A 13,903-nucleotide genomic window follows, 5' to 3' on the forward strand; every position below is an offset into this window, starting at 1 on the left:
GGCCCCACTCCCCTCCCAGAGCCAGGGAGAGAACCCAGGCGTCCTGGCTCCCAGTCCCCGACCCTCTATCCCACCAGCCCCCACTCTCCCACTTCCTAAAGCAGCCCTGAAGGGGTGGAAAGATACAACCCCCCCTCTCCCAGGCACAGAGTCATGCACAAGCGAGTTGAAACAGTTCTTTATTGGCAAGGGTCCCGAGCCGCGTGGCAGGTTACGCCCTGTGGCGCCCCCAGGGGTCGCTGTCTCTGGGAGGGGAGTGGGGGCTGGTGGTTAGAGCAGAGGGGGCTGGGAGCCAGGACTCCTGGGTTCTTTCCCCGGCTCTGGGAGGGGAGCGGGGGCTGGTGGATCAGAGCGGGTGGCCTGGTAGTCAGGACTCCTGGGTTCTCTCCCCGGCTCTGGGGGGCGAGTGGGGGCTGGTGGGTCAGAGCAGAGGGGGCTGGGAGCCAGGACTCCTGGGTTCTCTCCCCGGCTGCCTCATGGCAGCAACATTTCATTGTGTTACCCGCTCCGCCAGCTCCCGCATGGCCCGCCCCTCGATGTGCCAGACGACCCAGTTGTCCCTCGCTGTCACGTCGATTGCCCCCAGTTTCTCATACAGCGCCATGGCCGGCTGGTTCCAGTTGGCCAACATGAACCGGAACTGGGTGCAGCCGTGTGCCAGCGCGAGCTGCAGGAGAGACAGAGGGGCAGAGCTGTTTTACTGACTCACCCATCGGAGTGCGACCAGCAGCGTCCTATCTGCTCCGATGCCAGAAGGCAGGACTTGGCCCCAGAGGATTAACCTGGGGGGTCTGGCCCCATAGACTCTGACATAGCAATAGGCCCATTGACCCCAGATTTGGCCCACAGAGTCCAGGGAGGGAGAGAGACTGAATTTCGGAGCTAATCTCACCTTGGCCACTTGGCTGAGTAAACTGGTGCCAATTCCTTTGCCTGCGGAGAAGCACATAAATCAATATGGATCTACCAACTTCACCCTCGCCCGGCGCTGAGAGGCGGCCACCTCTGGGGTAGGGCAGCTAGTTACACAGGAACCCCTCGCCCGGCACAGATGATATGTGGGTTCAAACCCTGACCCTGTGGGTCTTGCGTAAAATCGCAGGTGTCTTAATATTGTTTCCATGAAAGGCAGGACAGTCTAACCATATTAGTGTAGTGTCTGGGGAGAGCACCCCCTTCTGAGCCCCCACCCCGCTCCCTGCCCCACAGCGCCCCCTAGCGCCGCCCTGGGACCAGCCCCGCCTGCCAGGGGAGAGCGCCCCCTGCTGAGCCCCCCCCCGCCCCGCTCCCTGCCCCACAGCGCCCCCTAGCGCCGCCCTGGGACCAGCCCCGCCTGCCAGGGGAGAGCGCCCCCTGCTGAGCCCCCCCCCGCCCCGCTCCCTGCCCCACAGCGCCCCCTAGCGCCGCCCTGGGGCCAGTCCCACCTGCCAGGGGAGAGCGCCCCCTGCTGAGCCCCCCCCCGCCCTGCTCCCTGCCCCACAGCGCCCCCTAGCACCGCCCTGGGGCCAGCCCCGCCTGCCAGGGGAGAGCACCCCCTTCTGAGCCCCCACCCCGCTCCCTGCCCCACAGCGCCCCCTAGCGCCGCCCTGGGGCCAGCCCCGCCTGCCAGGGGAGAGCGCCCCCTGCAGAGCCCCCCGCCTCGCTCCCTGCCCCACAGCGCCCCCTAGCGCCACCCTGGGACCAGCCCCGCCTGCCAGGGGAGAGCACCCCCTGCTGAGCCCCCCGACCCCGCTCCCTGCCCCACAGCGCCCCCTAGCGCCGCCCTGGGACCAGCCCCGCCTGCCAGGGGAGAGCGCCCCCTGCTGAGCCCCCCCCGCCCCGCTCCCTGCCCCACAGCGCCCCCTAGTGCCGCCCTGGGACCAGCCCCGCCTGCCAGGGGAGAGCGCCCCCTGCTGCCCCGCCCCGCTCCCTGCCCCACAGCGCCCCCTAGCGCCGCCCTGGGGCCAGCCCCGCCTGCCAGGGGAGAGCGCCCCCTGCTGCCCCGCCCCGCTCCCTGCCCCACAGAGCCTCCTAGCACCGCCCTGGGGCCAGCCCCGCCTGCCAGGGGAGAGCACCCCCTGCTGCCCCGCCCCGCTCCCTGCCCCACAGCGCCCCCTAGCGCCGCCCCCTACCTCTGAACTCTGGCATGACGTACAGATCCTCCCCAAAAACAATCCGCCCTGTCCAGGTGCAGTAGCTGAAATAATGGAACTGGTACCCGACGACGGTGTGCCCTGGAGAAACCAGCGTTGAAGGCAGAGACAAGGGCACATCTGCCAGCAAAGATTTAGCCCCTTGTATGGCTTGCTATGCGCCCACCTCTGGGGCGGGGCGGCCGGTTACCCAGGGACCCCTTGCCCAGCGCTGAGACGCGCCCACTCCTGGGGCGGGGCGGCCGGTTACCCAGGGACCCCTTGCCCAGCGCTGAGACGCGCCCACTCCTGGGGCGGGGCGGCCGGTTACCCAGGGACCCCTTGCCCAGCGCTGAGACGCGCCCACTTCTGGGGCAGGGCGGCCAGTTACCCAGGGACCCCTTGCCCAGCGCTGAGATGCGCCCACCTCTGGGGCGGGGCGGCCGGTTACCCAGGGACCCCTTGCCCAGCGCTGAGACGCGCCCACTTCTGGGGCGGAGTCAAACACCTCACTCCGTGCAGAACAGCGCCCCCTGCTGAGCCACCCGCCCTGCTCCGTGGGGGCACGTGAGTCTCCCATCCAAACACTGCCCAGCCCCCTCCCTGCTTAGCCCTCCCCCCCACGCCCAAATTCCCATGTGTCACCGTCTTTGCTCCTCTGGTCAGGGGGAACTTCGGCTACCAGGCAGCCAAACTTGGGGTCCATCCCGAAGCCATCCTCCCTCAGCACTGCAGGCAGAGAGAATAAACAGAACCTGGCTGGATCCAGGCGGGGTTGGGAGCCAGGGCTCCTGGGTTCTCTCCCTGGCTCTGGGAGGGGAGTGGGGGCTGGTGGGTTAGAGCAGGGAGGGGCTGGGAGCCAGGACTCCTGGGTTCTCTCCCCAGCTCTGGGAAGGGAGTGGGGCTAGTGGGTTAGAGCAGGGAGGGGCTGGGAGCCAGGACTCCTGGGTTCTCTCCCCGGCTCTGGGAAGGGAATGGGGCTGGTGGGTTAGAGCAGGAAGGGGCTGGGAGCCAGGACTCCTGGGTTCTCTCCCCAGCTCTGGGAGAGGAGTGGGGGCTGGTGGGTTAGAGCAGGCGGGGCTGGGAGTCAGGACTCCTGGGTTCTCTCCCCAGCTCTGGGAAGGGAATGGGGCTGGTGGGTTAGAGCAGGGGGGCTGGGAGCCAGGACTCCTGGGTTCTCTCCCCAGCTCTGGGAAGGGAGTGGGGCTGGTGGGTTAGAGCAGGGGGGGCTGGAATTTGGACAAGGAGTGGGGTGAAGAAACTCCAAGCTGCCCCCCAGCACTGAAATCCAACCCTGAACATTGCTCATGGTACAGCCCCACAAACTTACCTTCGGGGGTAGTTTTGACCTGATCCAAAGCCTTGTGAAATGTTGCCCCTTCCTGTTAAGAGATGACAGACCCTGTATAACCAGCCGCCCTGCCCCAGAGGAGGCTGCATCTCAGCGCCAGGCGAGGGGTCCCTGTGTCACCAGCTGCCCCGCCCCAGAAGTGGCTGCATCGCAACGCCCCTTGTTAACATGCCCACAGCTCTGCTATCCTGGGAATGGGGAACTTTCCAGCTGAATCCAGGACTCCTGGGTTTTATCCTGGTTTGGAGAGGGGAAGGGAGGGGGAACTAGTGATCAGAGGAGCAGGAGGCTGGGAGCCAGGACTTCTGGGTTCTATCTCCACCTGTTGCTACCACCCCTGGGCAGCTCCATTCCCTCAGGGTGCGATTACGCTTCCATCCGCTGCTCACTCGAATCAGTCGCACGACATCCTTGAGGTCCCTCAGAGCCCAGGGTCGGACGACGTAGCTCATGGCTGCTGGCCTCTCTTCTCCTCTCTCTCCCTTCTCGGCTTTTGGACTCCTGCCCTTTCGGTCAGATATCCAGGAGGAGGAGGAGGAGTCCTGGCCACCCCGAGAGCCCTCGGTGGCTGCGGTTCCCTATGGAGCCAGGAGGGGGCACCAAGTAGGAGGCAACCCCACCGGTAAAACCGACCAGACGGGATCCCACTGCTAACACCAATCGGAATCCAAGACACATTAGCCACAGCACCTCTCCCTCCGAGCCAGTGGGGCAGGGGTAGCCACGTAAAAGGAGCCAGTTTCCCCAGCTACAGGCACTCCTGGCCCAGAGACCGGTGTGCATCCGTGGGGACAGGGTGTGATGAGAGCATGGAACTGAGCCCTCGGGTCAAAGATGGGCCCAGGAGAAGCTGGGTGCTGTACCCATGGGGGAGGATGGATCCAGTGAGAGAGAGAGGTGTTTGGGGAGGGATGGATAGAGGAGTGTGTGGGAGGATGGATAGAGGGGTGGGTGTATGGATGGACGGATGGATGGATAGATAAATAGGCGAGTGGTGTGTATGGATAGGTAGGTAGGAGGAGGGATGGATGGATGGATACATAGGTGGACAGAGGGATGGACAGACAGAGGTATGTAGATTTGGATGGACAGATAGGTAGAAGTGGATAGCTGGATGGATGGGTAGATGGGTGGATGGACAGATGGACAGAAGTGCATGGGGTTGGATGGGTAGATGGGTGGATGGACAGATGGGCAGAAGTGCATGGGGTTGGATGAACAGATTGATGGCTGGACGTATGGACGTATGGGTGGATGAAGGGATGGATGGATGGGTGAATGGATGGATGGATAGATGACGTGAATTGGGATGGATGGATAGAGGGGATGTATGGGGTTGGATAGCTGTGTATAGGGATTGGATGTATGGATGGATGTATAGAGGGGGTGTATGGGGATGGATGGATGGATGAGTGAGTAGGAGGATGGATGGACAGACGGATGGATAGCTGTGTGTGGGAGGATGAATAGAGGTGTGTGTGTATGGATGGACAGGTAGAAGGTAGAAGTGGATAGATGGATGGATGGGTAGCTAGAGATGGACAGATGGGTGGGTGGGTGGATGGACGGATAGATAGAGATGGATGGATGGATGGGAAGATGGATATGGATGGGTGGGTGGGTGGATGGATGGATAGATAGAGATGGATGGATGGATGGATGGATGGATGGATGGGAAGATGGGTATGGATGGGTGGGTGGGTGGATGGATGGATGGATGGATGGGAAGATGGGTATGGATGGGTGGGTGGATGGATGGACGGATAGATAGAGATGAATGGATGGATGGGAAGATGGGTGGGTGGGTGGATGGACGGATAGATAGAGATGGATGGATGGATGGGAAGATGGGTGGGTGGGTGGATGGACGGATAGATAGAGATGGATGGATGGATGGATGGGAAGATGGGTGGGTGGGTGGATGGACAGATAGATAGAGATGGATAGATGGATGGGAAGATGGGTATGGATGGGTGGGTGGGTGGATGGATGGATGGATGGGTGGGAAGATGGATGGGTGGGAGGATGGACGGATAGATAGAGATGGATGGACGGATGGGAAGATGGGCATGGATGGGTGGGTGGGTGGATGGACGGATAGATAGAGATGGATGGATGGATGGATGGATGGATGGCTGGGTGGATGGATGGATAGATAGAGATGGATGGACGGATGGGAAGATGGGTATGGATGGATGGATGGATGGGAAAATGGGTATGGATGGGTGGGTGGGTGGATGGATGGGTGGGAAGATGGGTATGGATGGATGAATGGATGGGTGGGAAGATGGGTATGGATGGGTGGGTAGGTGGGTGGATAGATAGAGATGGATGGATGGGTGGGAAGATGGGTGTGGATGGGTGGGTGGGTGGATGGATAGGTGGGAAGATGGGTATGTTTGGGTGGGTGGATGGATGGGTGGATGGGTGGGTGGGTGGATGGATGGATGGATGGATGGACGGATGGGAAGATGGGTATGGATGGGTGGGTGGATGGATGGACGGATGGGAAGATGGGTATGGATGGGTGGGTGGATGGATGGATGGGAGGGAAGATGGGTATGGATGGGTGGGTGGGTGGATGGATGGATGGGTGGATGGACGGGTGGGAAGATGGGTATGGATGGGTGGGTGGGTGGATGGATGGATAGATAGAGATGGGTGGATGGACGGGTGGGAAGATGGGTATGGATGGATGGATGGGTGGATGGATGGGTGGGAAGATGGGTATGGATGGGTGGGTGGATGGATGGATGGATGGATGGATGGGTATAGATGGGTGGGTGGATGGATGGATGGATGGATGGATATGGATGGGTGGGTGGGAAGATGGTTATGGATGGGTGGGTGGGAAGATGGGTATGGATGGGTGGGTGGATGGATGGATGGATGGATATGGATGGGAAGATGGGTATAGATGGGTGGGTGGGTGGATGGATGGATGGGTGGATGGATGGGTGGGAAGATGGGTATGGATGGGTAGGTGGGTGGATGGATGGATGGACGGATGGGAAGATGGGTATGGATGGGTGGGTGGATGGATGGATGGGTGGAAAGATGGGTATGGATGGGTGGGTGGATGGATGGATGGGTGGGTGTGGATGGATGGATGGGTGGGAAGATGGGTATGGATGGGTGGGTGGATGGATGGATGGATGGATGGATATGGATGTGTGGGAAGATGGGTATGGATGGGTGGGTGGATGGATGGGTGGGTGTGGATGGATGGGTGGGAAGATGGGTATGGATGGGTGGGTGGATGGATGGATGGATGGATGGATGGATGGGTGTGTGGGTGGGAAGATGGGTATGGATGGGTGGGTGGATGGATGGATGGGTGGATGGATGGATGGGTGGGAAGATGGGTATGGATGGGTGGGTGGATGGATGGATGGATGGATGGATGGATGGATGGATGGGAAGATGGGTATGGATGGATGGATGGATGGGAAGATGGGTATGGATGGATGGATGGATGGATGGATGGATGGATGGGTGGGTGGGAAGATGGGTATGGATGGGTGGGTGGGTGGATGGATGGATGGATGGATATGGATGGGTGGGTGGGAAGATGGGTATGGATGGATGGATGGATGGATGGATGGATGGATGGGAAGATGGGTATGGATGGATGGGAAGATGGGTATGGATGGATGGATGGATGGGAAGATGGGTATGGATGGATGGATGGATGGATGGGTGGGTGGGTGTGGATGGATGGATGGATGGATGGATGGATGGATGGATGGATGGATATGGATGGGTGGGTGGGAAGATGGGTATGGATGGATGGATGGATGGATGGATGGATGGATGGATGGATGGGAAGATGGGTATGGATGGATGGATGGATGGATGGATGGATATGGATGGGTGGGTGGGTGGGGTGGGTGGGAAGATGGTATGGATGGGTGGGTGGATGGATGGATGGATGGGTGGATGGATGGATGGATGGGTGGGTGTGGATGGATGGGTGGGAAGATGGGTATGGATGGGTGGGTGGATGGGAAGATGGGTATGGATGGATGGATGGATGGGTGGTGGGTGGGTGGGAAGATGGGTATGGATGGGTGGGTGGATGGATGGATGGATGGATGGGTGGGTGTGGATGGATGGGTGGGAAGATGGGTATGGATGGGTGGGTGGATGGATGGATGGATGGATGGATGGATATGGATGGGTGGGTGGGAAGATGGGTATGGATGGATGGATGGATGGATGGATGGATGGGTGGGAAGATGGGTATGGATGGATGGATGGGTGGGTGGATGGATGGATGGATGGGAAGATGGGTATGGATGGATGGATGGATGGATGGGTGGGAAGATGGGTATGGATGGATGGATGGATGGATGGATGGATGGGTGGATGGATGGATGGATGGATGGGTGGGTGTGGATGGATGGGTGGGAAGATGGGATGGATGGATGGATGGATGGATGGGTGGGTGGGATGGGTATGGATGGATATGCATAGATGGGCTGGGGGGCTCGTTGGTGCCCCAGGCTAGCTCTGCCTGGTCTCAGGCTCAGCCCTGCAGCAGGTGGGCTAATGCCAGGCCGCCCGCTGGGCGCGTCCATGGGCTGGCTCGGGGCCACGGGGCGGGGGGGGGGTGTCACGGAGTGAGGGGGAATCCGGGCCCTGTACTCCCCACTTCCTGCGATTCACCATGACTCTCAGCCAGCCAGTAACACAGAAGGTTTATTTAGACGACAGGAACACAGTCCAACACAGGGCTTGTAGGTACAGACAACAGGACCCCCTCATCTTGGGGGGCAGAGAGCTTAGACCCCAGCTCTGGGCCTCCCTCAGCTTCCCCAGCCAGCTTCAAACTGAAACTCTCCAGCCCCTCCTCTGGCCTTTGTCTCTTTCCTGGGCCAGGAGGTCACCTGATCTCTTTGTTCTCCAACACCTTCAGTTGGCATCTTGCCGGGGAGGGGCCCAGGCCATCAGTGGCCAGGAGACAGGGTGTCAGCCATTCTCTGTGCAGACATCATCGCACTGGCCCCCTAGGCCTCTGCACCAATCACACCCCCTTATCCCACCACCTAGATACTGCTTAGGGGAAACTGTGGCACCCACACAGTATTCAGAGAAAACATTAAGTACAGTCCCACTTTATCATGGCGGGGGGGGGGGAGGGGGGGAGACAGATTCCGGCTCCCTCCTATCCCTGATCTGACTCTCAGGCCCCCGGCGGCAGAGAGGGGCAGGCCTCCGGACAGCGGGCACCCAACAATCACTAAGCTGGGAGTCGGGGTCCATCGCGGAGGAGCTGCCTCTCAGGGGGCATCGGGAGAGGGGGATTTGTCGGGTCACAGATTTCGCTGATCACATGCTGGCGGGGAAGCGATCCGTGTGGGGCAAAGATCTCGCTTGGCGTGGGGCACGGCGGGCTGGAAAGGAAGGTAAAAATTACCCAGCCCAAAAACTAGATGGTTTAATGATTAAGGGCTGGGAATAGAGTCACTGATTGCTAACCACTAGACCCCACACCCCTCCCAGCGCTGGGGAGAGAACCCAGGAGTCCTGGCTCCCAGGCCCCACTCCCCTAACCCACCAGCCCCGACTCCCCTCGCAGAGCCGGGAAGGGAACCCAGGAGTCCTGGCTCCCAGCCCCACTGCTCTAACCCACCAGCCCCCACTCCCCTCCCAGAGCCGGGGGAGAGAACCCAGGAGTCCTGGCTACAATTTCTCATATCCATTACCCATCTATTTTTAGGGCCCCCCAGCAGGAATCATCCCCACATTGAGCCAGGCCCACACTAGCCCCCCAGTAATTTTGGGGGGGTTGGAGCATTGGGAAAGCGAGCTCCCGAGTCACACCAGGGCTAGGGTTAACCCCATCCCTATTGCCCCCCATCAGACCCCCCCCATCCCCTCCTTAAACCCCTCAGCCCCCCGAAACCTCCCCCCATCCCCTGGAAGTTATGGAGACAACCTCTTCCTCCCAGCCCACTGGAACCCCCCACCCCGAGATGTTCTCTCTCCTCTGGGGAACCCCCTGTCCCCCCCCAACCCATCTGGGCTTTGTCCCCCCCCCCCCGAGGCCCCTAAAATGTGCTGCGGGCTGCCAGTCTCCGCAGGGCGTCTTCTTCGAAGCGGAAGAGGGCCCAGCCCTCCTTGGCCGTCAGGTCCTCGCCCCCATGGTGGGCCAGGAAGCCCATTTCGTTGGCCTTCCAGTTGCCCACATGCATGCGCAACTGGCAACAGCCCTTGGCTATGGCTGCCTGTAGGGGGCAGCAAAGACAGAGGGGTTAGACCCGCTGCTGCGGGGGGCGGGAATCTCCGCTACTGGCGAGCAGTGCGGGGCATAGGACACATGGGGGAGCAGAGAAAGGGGTTAGAGCCACTGCTGCAGGGGAGGATCTCCGCTACTAGGGGGCAGTGCAGGCATAGGACACATGGAGGAACAGAGAGAGGGGTTAGACCCGCTGCCGTGGGAGGAATCTCCACTCCCTGGCAGCAGTGCGGGGCATAGGACACATGGAGGAACAGAGAGAGGGGTTAGACCCGCTGCTGTGGGGGAATCTCCACTCCCTGGCAGCAGTGCGGGGCATAGGACACATGGAGGAACAGAGAGGGGGGTTAGACCTGCTGCTGTGGGGGAATCTCCGCTCCCTGGCAGCAGTGCGGGGCATAGGACACATGGCGAGGGGGTGCGCGATGGTGGGGGTCAGAGGGCTGGGGTGGCTCTCACACACACAGGTGAGTCACCCCAATCCTGGCCCATCGCTGAAGTGGCGAAGTGGCAAAGCCTCAGGCGATCCGGGTTGGGACTGGTCAGAGAGGTGGGGGGTGGGGCTGGCTTTGCTCCCTAGGGCAGAGTTGGGGGGCTCAGGGTGGGGTGGGGGTGTTAGAGATGAGCAGCCCCCCCCCCCCCCCAGTGACCGAAACTCACCTGGGAGGCCTTCTCTAGCAGCTGCTTCCCGATCTGCCGGCCTGTGGGAACAACAGAACTGAGCCAGGACTCCTGGGTTCTCTCCCTGGCTCTGGGAGGGGAGTGCGGGCTGGTGGTTCAAAGCAGGGGGGGCTGGGAGCCAGGACTCCTGGGTTCTCTCCCCGGCTCTGGGAGGGGAGTGGGGCTGGTGGATCAGAGCAGGGGGGCCTGGGAGCCAGGACTCCTGGGTTCTCTCCCCAGCTCTGGGAGGGGAGTGGGGGCTGGTGGGTTAGAGCAGGGGGGGCTGGGAGTCAGGACTCCTGGGTTCTCTCCCCGGCTCTGGGAGGGGAGCAGGGTGGGCTGTGAGCCAGGACTCCTGGGTTCTCTCCCCGGCTCTGGGAGGGCAGTGGGGGCTGGTGGGTTAGAGCAGGACGGGCAAGGAGCCAGGACTCCTGGGTTCTCTCCCTGGCTCTGGGAGGGGAGTGGGGGCTGGTGGCTCAGAGCAGGGGGGCTGGGAGCCCGGACGCCTGGGTTCACCCCCTGGGCTTAGCCCGGCTGTACCTCTGAACTGGGGCTGGACGTACATATTGTCCATGTAGACGTTCCTGCCCTTCCAGGAGCTGTAGGTGTAGGTGGACAGGACGTAACCCACGATGCTGCCACCTGGTGGGGGAACGGCAGAGTCTTGGGCTGGGGCAGGATCTGCCAACGTCACCCCAGGACCCACCCGCCTCCAGCGCCAGCAGCCGGTAGCTGTACGGGGCCCATGACACACAGGGAGCCGTCAGCATCCTAGCCAGTGTGGGGCAGAAACGCGCACAACAGCACGGTGCGGCGTCGCACGGGTGCACACACCAAAGGTGAGCAGTGTTGCACGTGTGATTACACACCAGCAGGGGGCGGCGTCGCACGAGCGCACACACACCAGCAGGGGGGCGGCGTCGCACGAGCGCACACACACCAGCAGGGGGCGGCGTCGCACGAGCGCACACACACCAGCAGGGGGCGGTGTCGCACGAGCGCACACACACACACACCAGCAGGGGGCGGCGTCGCACGAGCGCACACACACCAGCAGGGGGCGGCGTCGCACAAGCGCACACACCTACCCTCCTTGTTCGTCTCCCCGGGGGGCAGCTCCGCCAGGTAGCAGTCATACTGGGGTCGCGCCCCGAACCCGTCCTCTCTCAGCGCTGGGCAGGGGAAGGAGAGACACACGTCAGACTCAGCACGCCCCCCCCCAGGGTGTGGGAAAGGGGGGGCACCGGAGTGGGGCACCAGGGGGGGGGCGCTGCTGAATGGGGGGGAGCCAGAGCCGTGGGGCAAGCGGTGTGCAGAGCCAGAGACACCCCCCCAGCACCCCTCCCTGTTCAGACCTCCTCCCCCTCTGCCCCCATCCCTCCCCCTCTGCTAGAACCCCCCTCTGCCCAGGACCCCTCCCCCTCTGCCCCCCATCCCACCCCCCACAAAGGCTCTTACCTTCCAGGGTGACTTTCACATCGGTGGGGGGCACCTTGTAATCAATGGCCAACTCCTGCAACAGACAGCCCCCACCTGAGCGCCCCAGAGCCGCCGCTGCCCCCTGGGCCCCAGCCCCCCGCCCCCGAGGACCAGTCCCCTGCGCCCCCCATCCTGAGACTCTCCCTGTCCCAACCTCCAGACTCCTGGGTTCTCTCCCCGGCGCTAGGAGGGAGGGGAGGGGAGGGGGGCTGGTGGGTAGAGCAGCGGGGGCTGGGAGCCAGGACTCCTGGGTTCTCTCCCCGGCTCTGGGAGGGGAGTGGGGGCTGGTGGGTAGAGCGGGGGGGCTGGGAGCCAGGACTCCTGGGTTCTCTCCCCAGCTCTGGGAGGGGAGTGGGGGCTGGTGGGTCAGAGCAGGGGGGGCTGGGAGCCAGGACTCCTGGGTTCTCTCCCCAGCTCTGGGAGGGGAGTGGAGGCTGGTAGGTTGGGGTGGAGGGCTGGGAGCCAGGACCCCTCTCCTCCTCACTTTGATGAACTGCAGGATGACTTTGCAGTCTTTCACCGTGCACGGTCGGATGATGCAGTTCATGGTGCTGGCTCCCTCCTCTGCCTCTTTCCCTTCCTGTCCCTTGGTCTCCTGCTGCCCCTTTAAGAGCAGCTGCCGGGGCGAGATGGGGGTGGGGCTACACAGGTGGGAGTTGTGTCCCACCCCTGAGTCTCAAGTGGCAGCGAATCAGTTCGCTCCAGCGGCAGGAGGGGGCGCCTGGCAGGAAGGAGCCATCCCACGGCAGGCACCAAACAGAGGGGATCCCACCGCCGAAACCAAACAGGGGATCCCACCGCTGGCACCAAACAGAGGGGATCCCACCGCCGAAACCAAACAGGGGATCCACCGCTGGCACCAAACAGAGGGGATCCCACCGCCCGAAACCAAACAGGGGATCCCACTGCTGGCACCAAACAGAGGGAATCCCACTGTTAACACCAAGCAACCTCTGATTCAAAGGAGCTTGGGGCCAGAGGGAAGGAGCTTCCATCTCCCCGCATAGGGAGTAATAGGGGACCTGGGGGTGGGGGGAGCAGGTCTGCAGCCACAACTGGGTTTGGGATGGAGGAAATATATGGGGAGCGAGGAAGGTGAGCATGTGCGGACAGATGGGGAACTAAAATGGAGCCAGGGCTCCTGGGTTATGGGCTGAGGTCTGGGAGGGGAGTAGGGTGGGATTCAGGACTCCTGGGTTCTCTCCCCAGCGGTGGGAGCGGGTTTTAGTAGGTCAGAGGGGAGTTCAAAACACACAATGGCCGCAAGCTGGGGATGGAACCCAGGAGTCCTGGCTCCCAGCCCCCCCCCTCTAACCACCAGCCCCCGCCTCCCCTCCCAGAGCCGGGGAGAGAACCCAGGAGTCCTGGCTCCCAGCCCCCCTGCTCTGACCCACCAGCCCCACTCCCCTCCCAGAGCCGGGGACCCAGGAGTCCTGGCTCCCAGCCCCCCTCCTCTGACCCACCAGCCCCACTCCCCTCCCAGAGCCAGGGGAGAGAACCCAGGAGTCCCAGCTCCCAGCCCCCCTGCTCTGACCCACCAGCCCCCACTCCCTTCCCAGAGCAGGGGAGAGAACCCAGGAGTCCTGGCTCCCAGCCCCCCCTGCTCTAACCCACCAGCCCCCACTCCCCTCCCAGAGCCGGGAGAGACCCCATGAGTCCTGGCTCCCAGCCCCCCCTGCTCTGACCCACCAGCCCCCACTGCCCTCCCAGAGCAGGGGAGAGAACCCAGGAGTCCTGGCTTCCCTTGGCCATTAGCTGGAGAGCCCCATTAATGTGTAAGGCCCCGAATGGGGGCCAAGGGTGAGTCTCAGGGAATGCAGAGCTCTTGAACGTCACGGGACATGTCTGCTCTGTACCCTGACCCCTCCACCCGCCCTCCGCCCCACAGGCAAAGGACCCACTGCGGCTAGGAATTCCTACCCCCTGCCGAGCAAGACAGCCCCCCAGAGGCAGCGTCCCCTAGAGTGGACAGGCCCCTGCCCCATTCACTGCCCCCCAGAGCCAGCCAGTCTCTGCCCTGTGAATCTTTTTCATTTAGGCATCAGCAGATTCCGATGTAAA

General features: G+C 62.3%; 2 protein-coding genes across 2 annotated transcripts; both read right to left on the minus strand.

Annotated features, from left to right (window-relative positions):
* Positions 1–163: 163 nt before the first annotated feature.
* LOC103307106 (thialysine N-epsilon-acetyltransferase-like) lies at positions 164–4,010 on the minus strand. The gene is made up of 6 exons (XM_024113759.3): positions 3,852–4,010; positions 3,442–3,493; positions 2,757–2,840; positions 2,112–2,213; positions 893–933; positions 164–667 (listed from the first exon to the last, which is right to left on the minus strand). Exons 1-6 carry the CDS (start codon positions 3,912–3,914, stop codon positions 491–493), a joined length of 519 nt encoding a protein of 172 aa, XP_023969527.1. The 5' UTR covers positions 3,915–4,010; the 3' UTR covers positions 164–490.
* A 4,135-nt stretch (positions 4,011–8,145) lies between these two features.
* LOC135975915 (thialysine N-epsilon-acetyltransferase-like) lies at positions 8,146–12,485 on the minus strand. The gene is made up of 6 exons (XM_065569258.1): positions 12,327–12,485; positions 11,822–11,876; positions 11,452–11,535; positions 10,904–11,005; positions 10,364–10,404; positions 8,146–9,692 (listed from the first exon to the last, which is right to left on the minus strand). The coding sequence occupies exons 1-6, from the start codon at positions 12,387–12,389 to the stop codon at positions 9,516–9,518; spliced, it is 522 nt and encodes a 173-aa protein (XP_065425330.1). The 5' UTR covers positions 12,390–12,485; the 3' UTR covers positions 8,146–9,515.
* Positions 12,486–13,903: the final 1,418 nt, after the last annotated feature.

The sequence above is a fragment of the Chrysemys picta genome, chromosome 16 (genome assembly GCF_011386835.1).
Source record: "Chrysemys picta bellii isolate R12L10 chromosome 16, ASM1138683v2, whole genome shotgun sequence".
In the NCBI taxonomy this organism is placed as follows: Eukaryota; Metazoa; Chordata; order Testudines; family Emydidae; genus Chrysemys; species Chrysemys picta.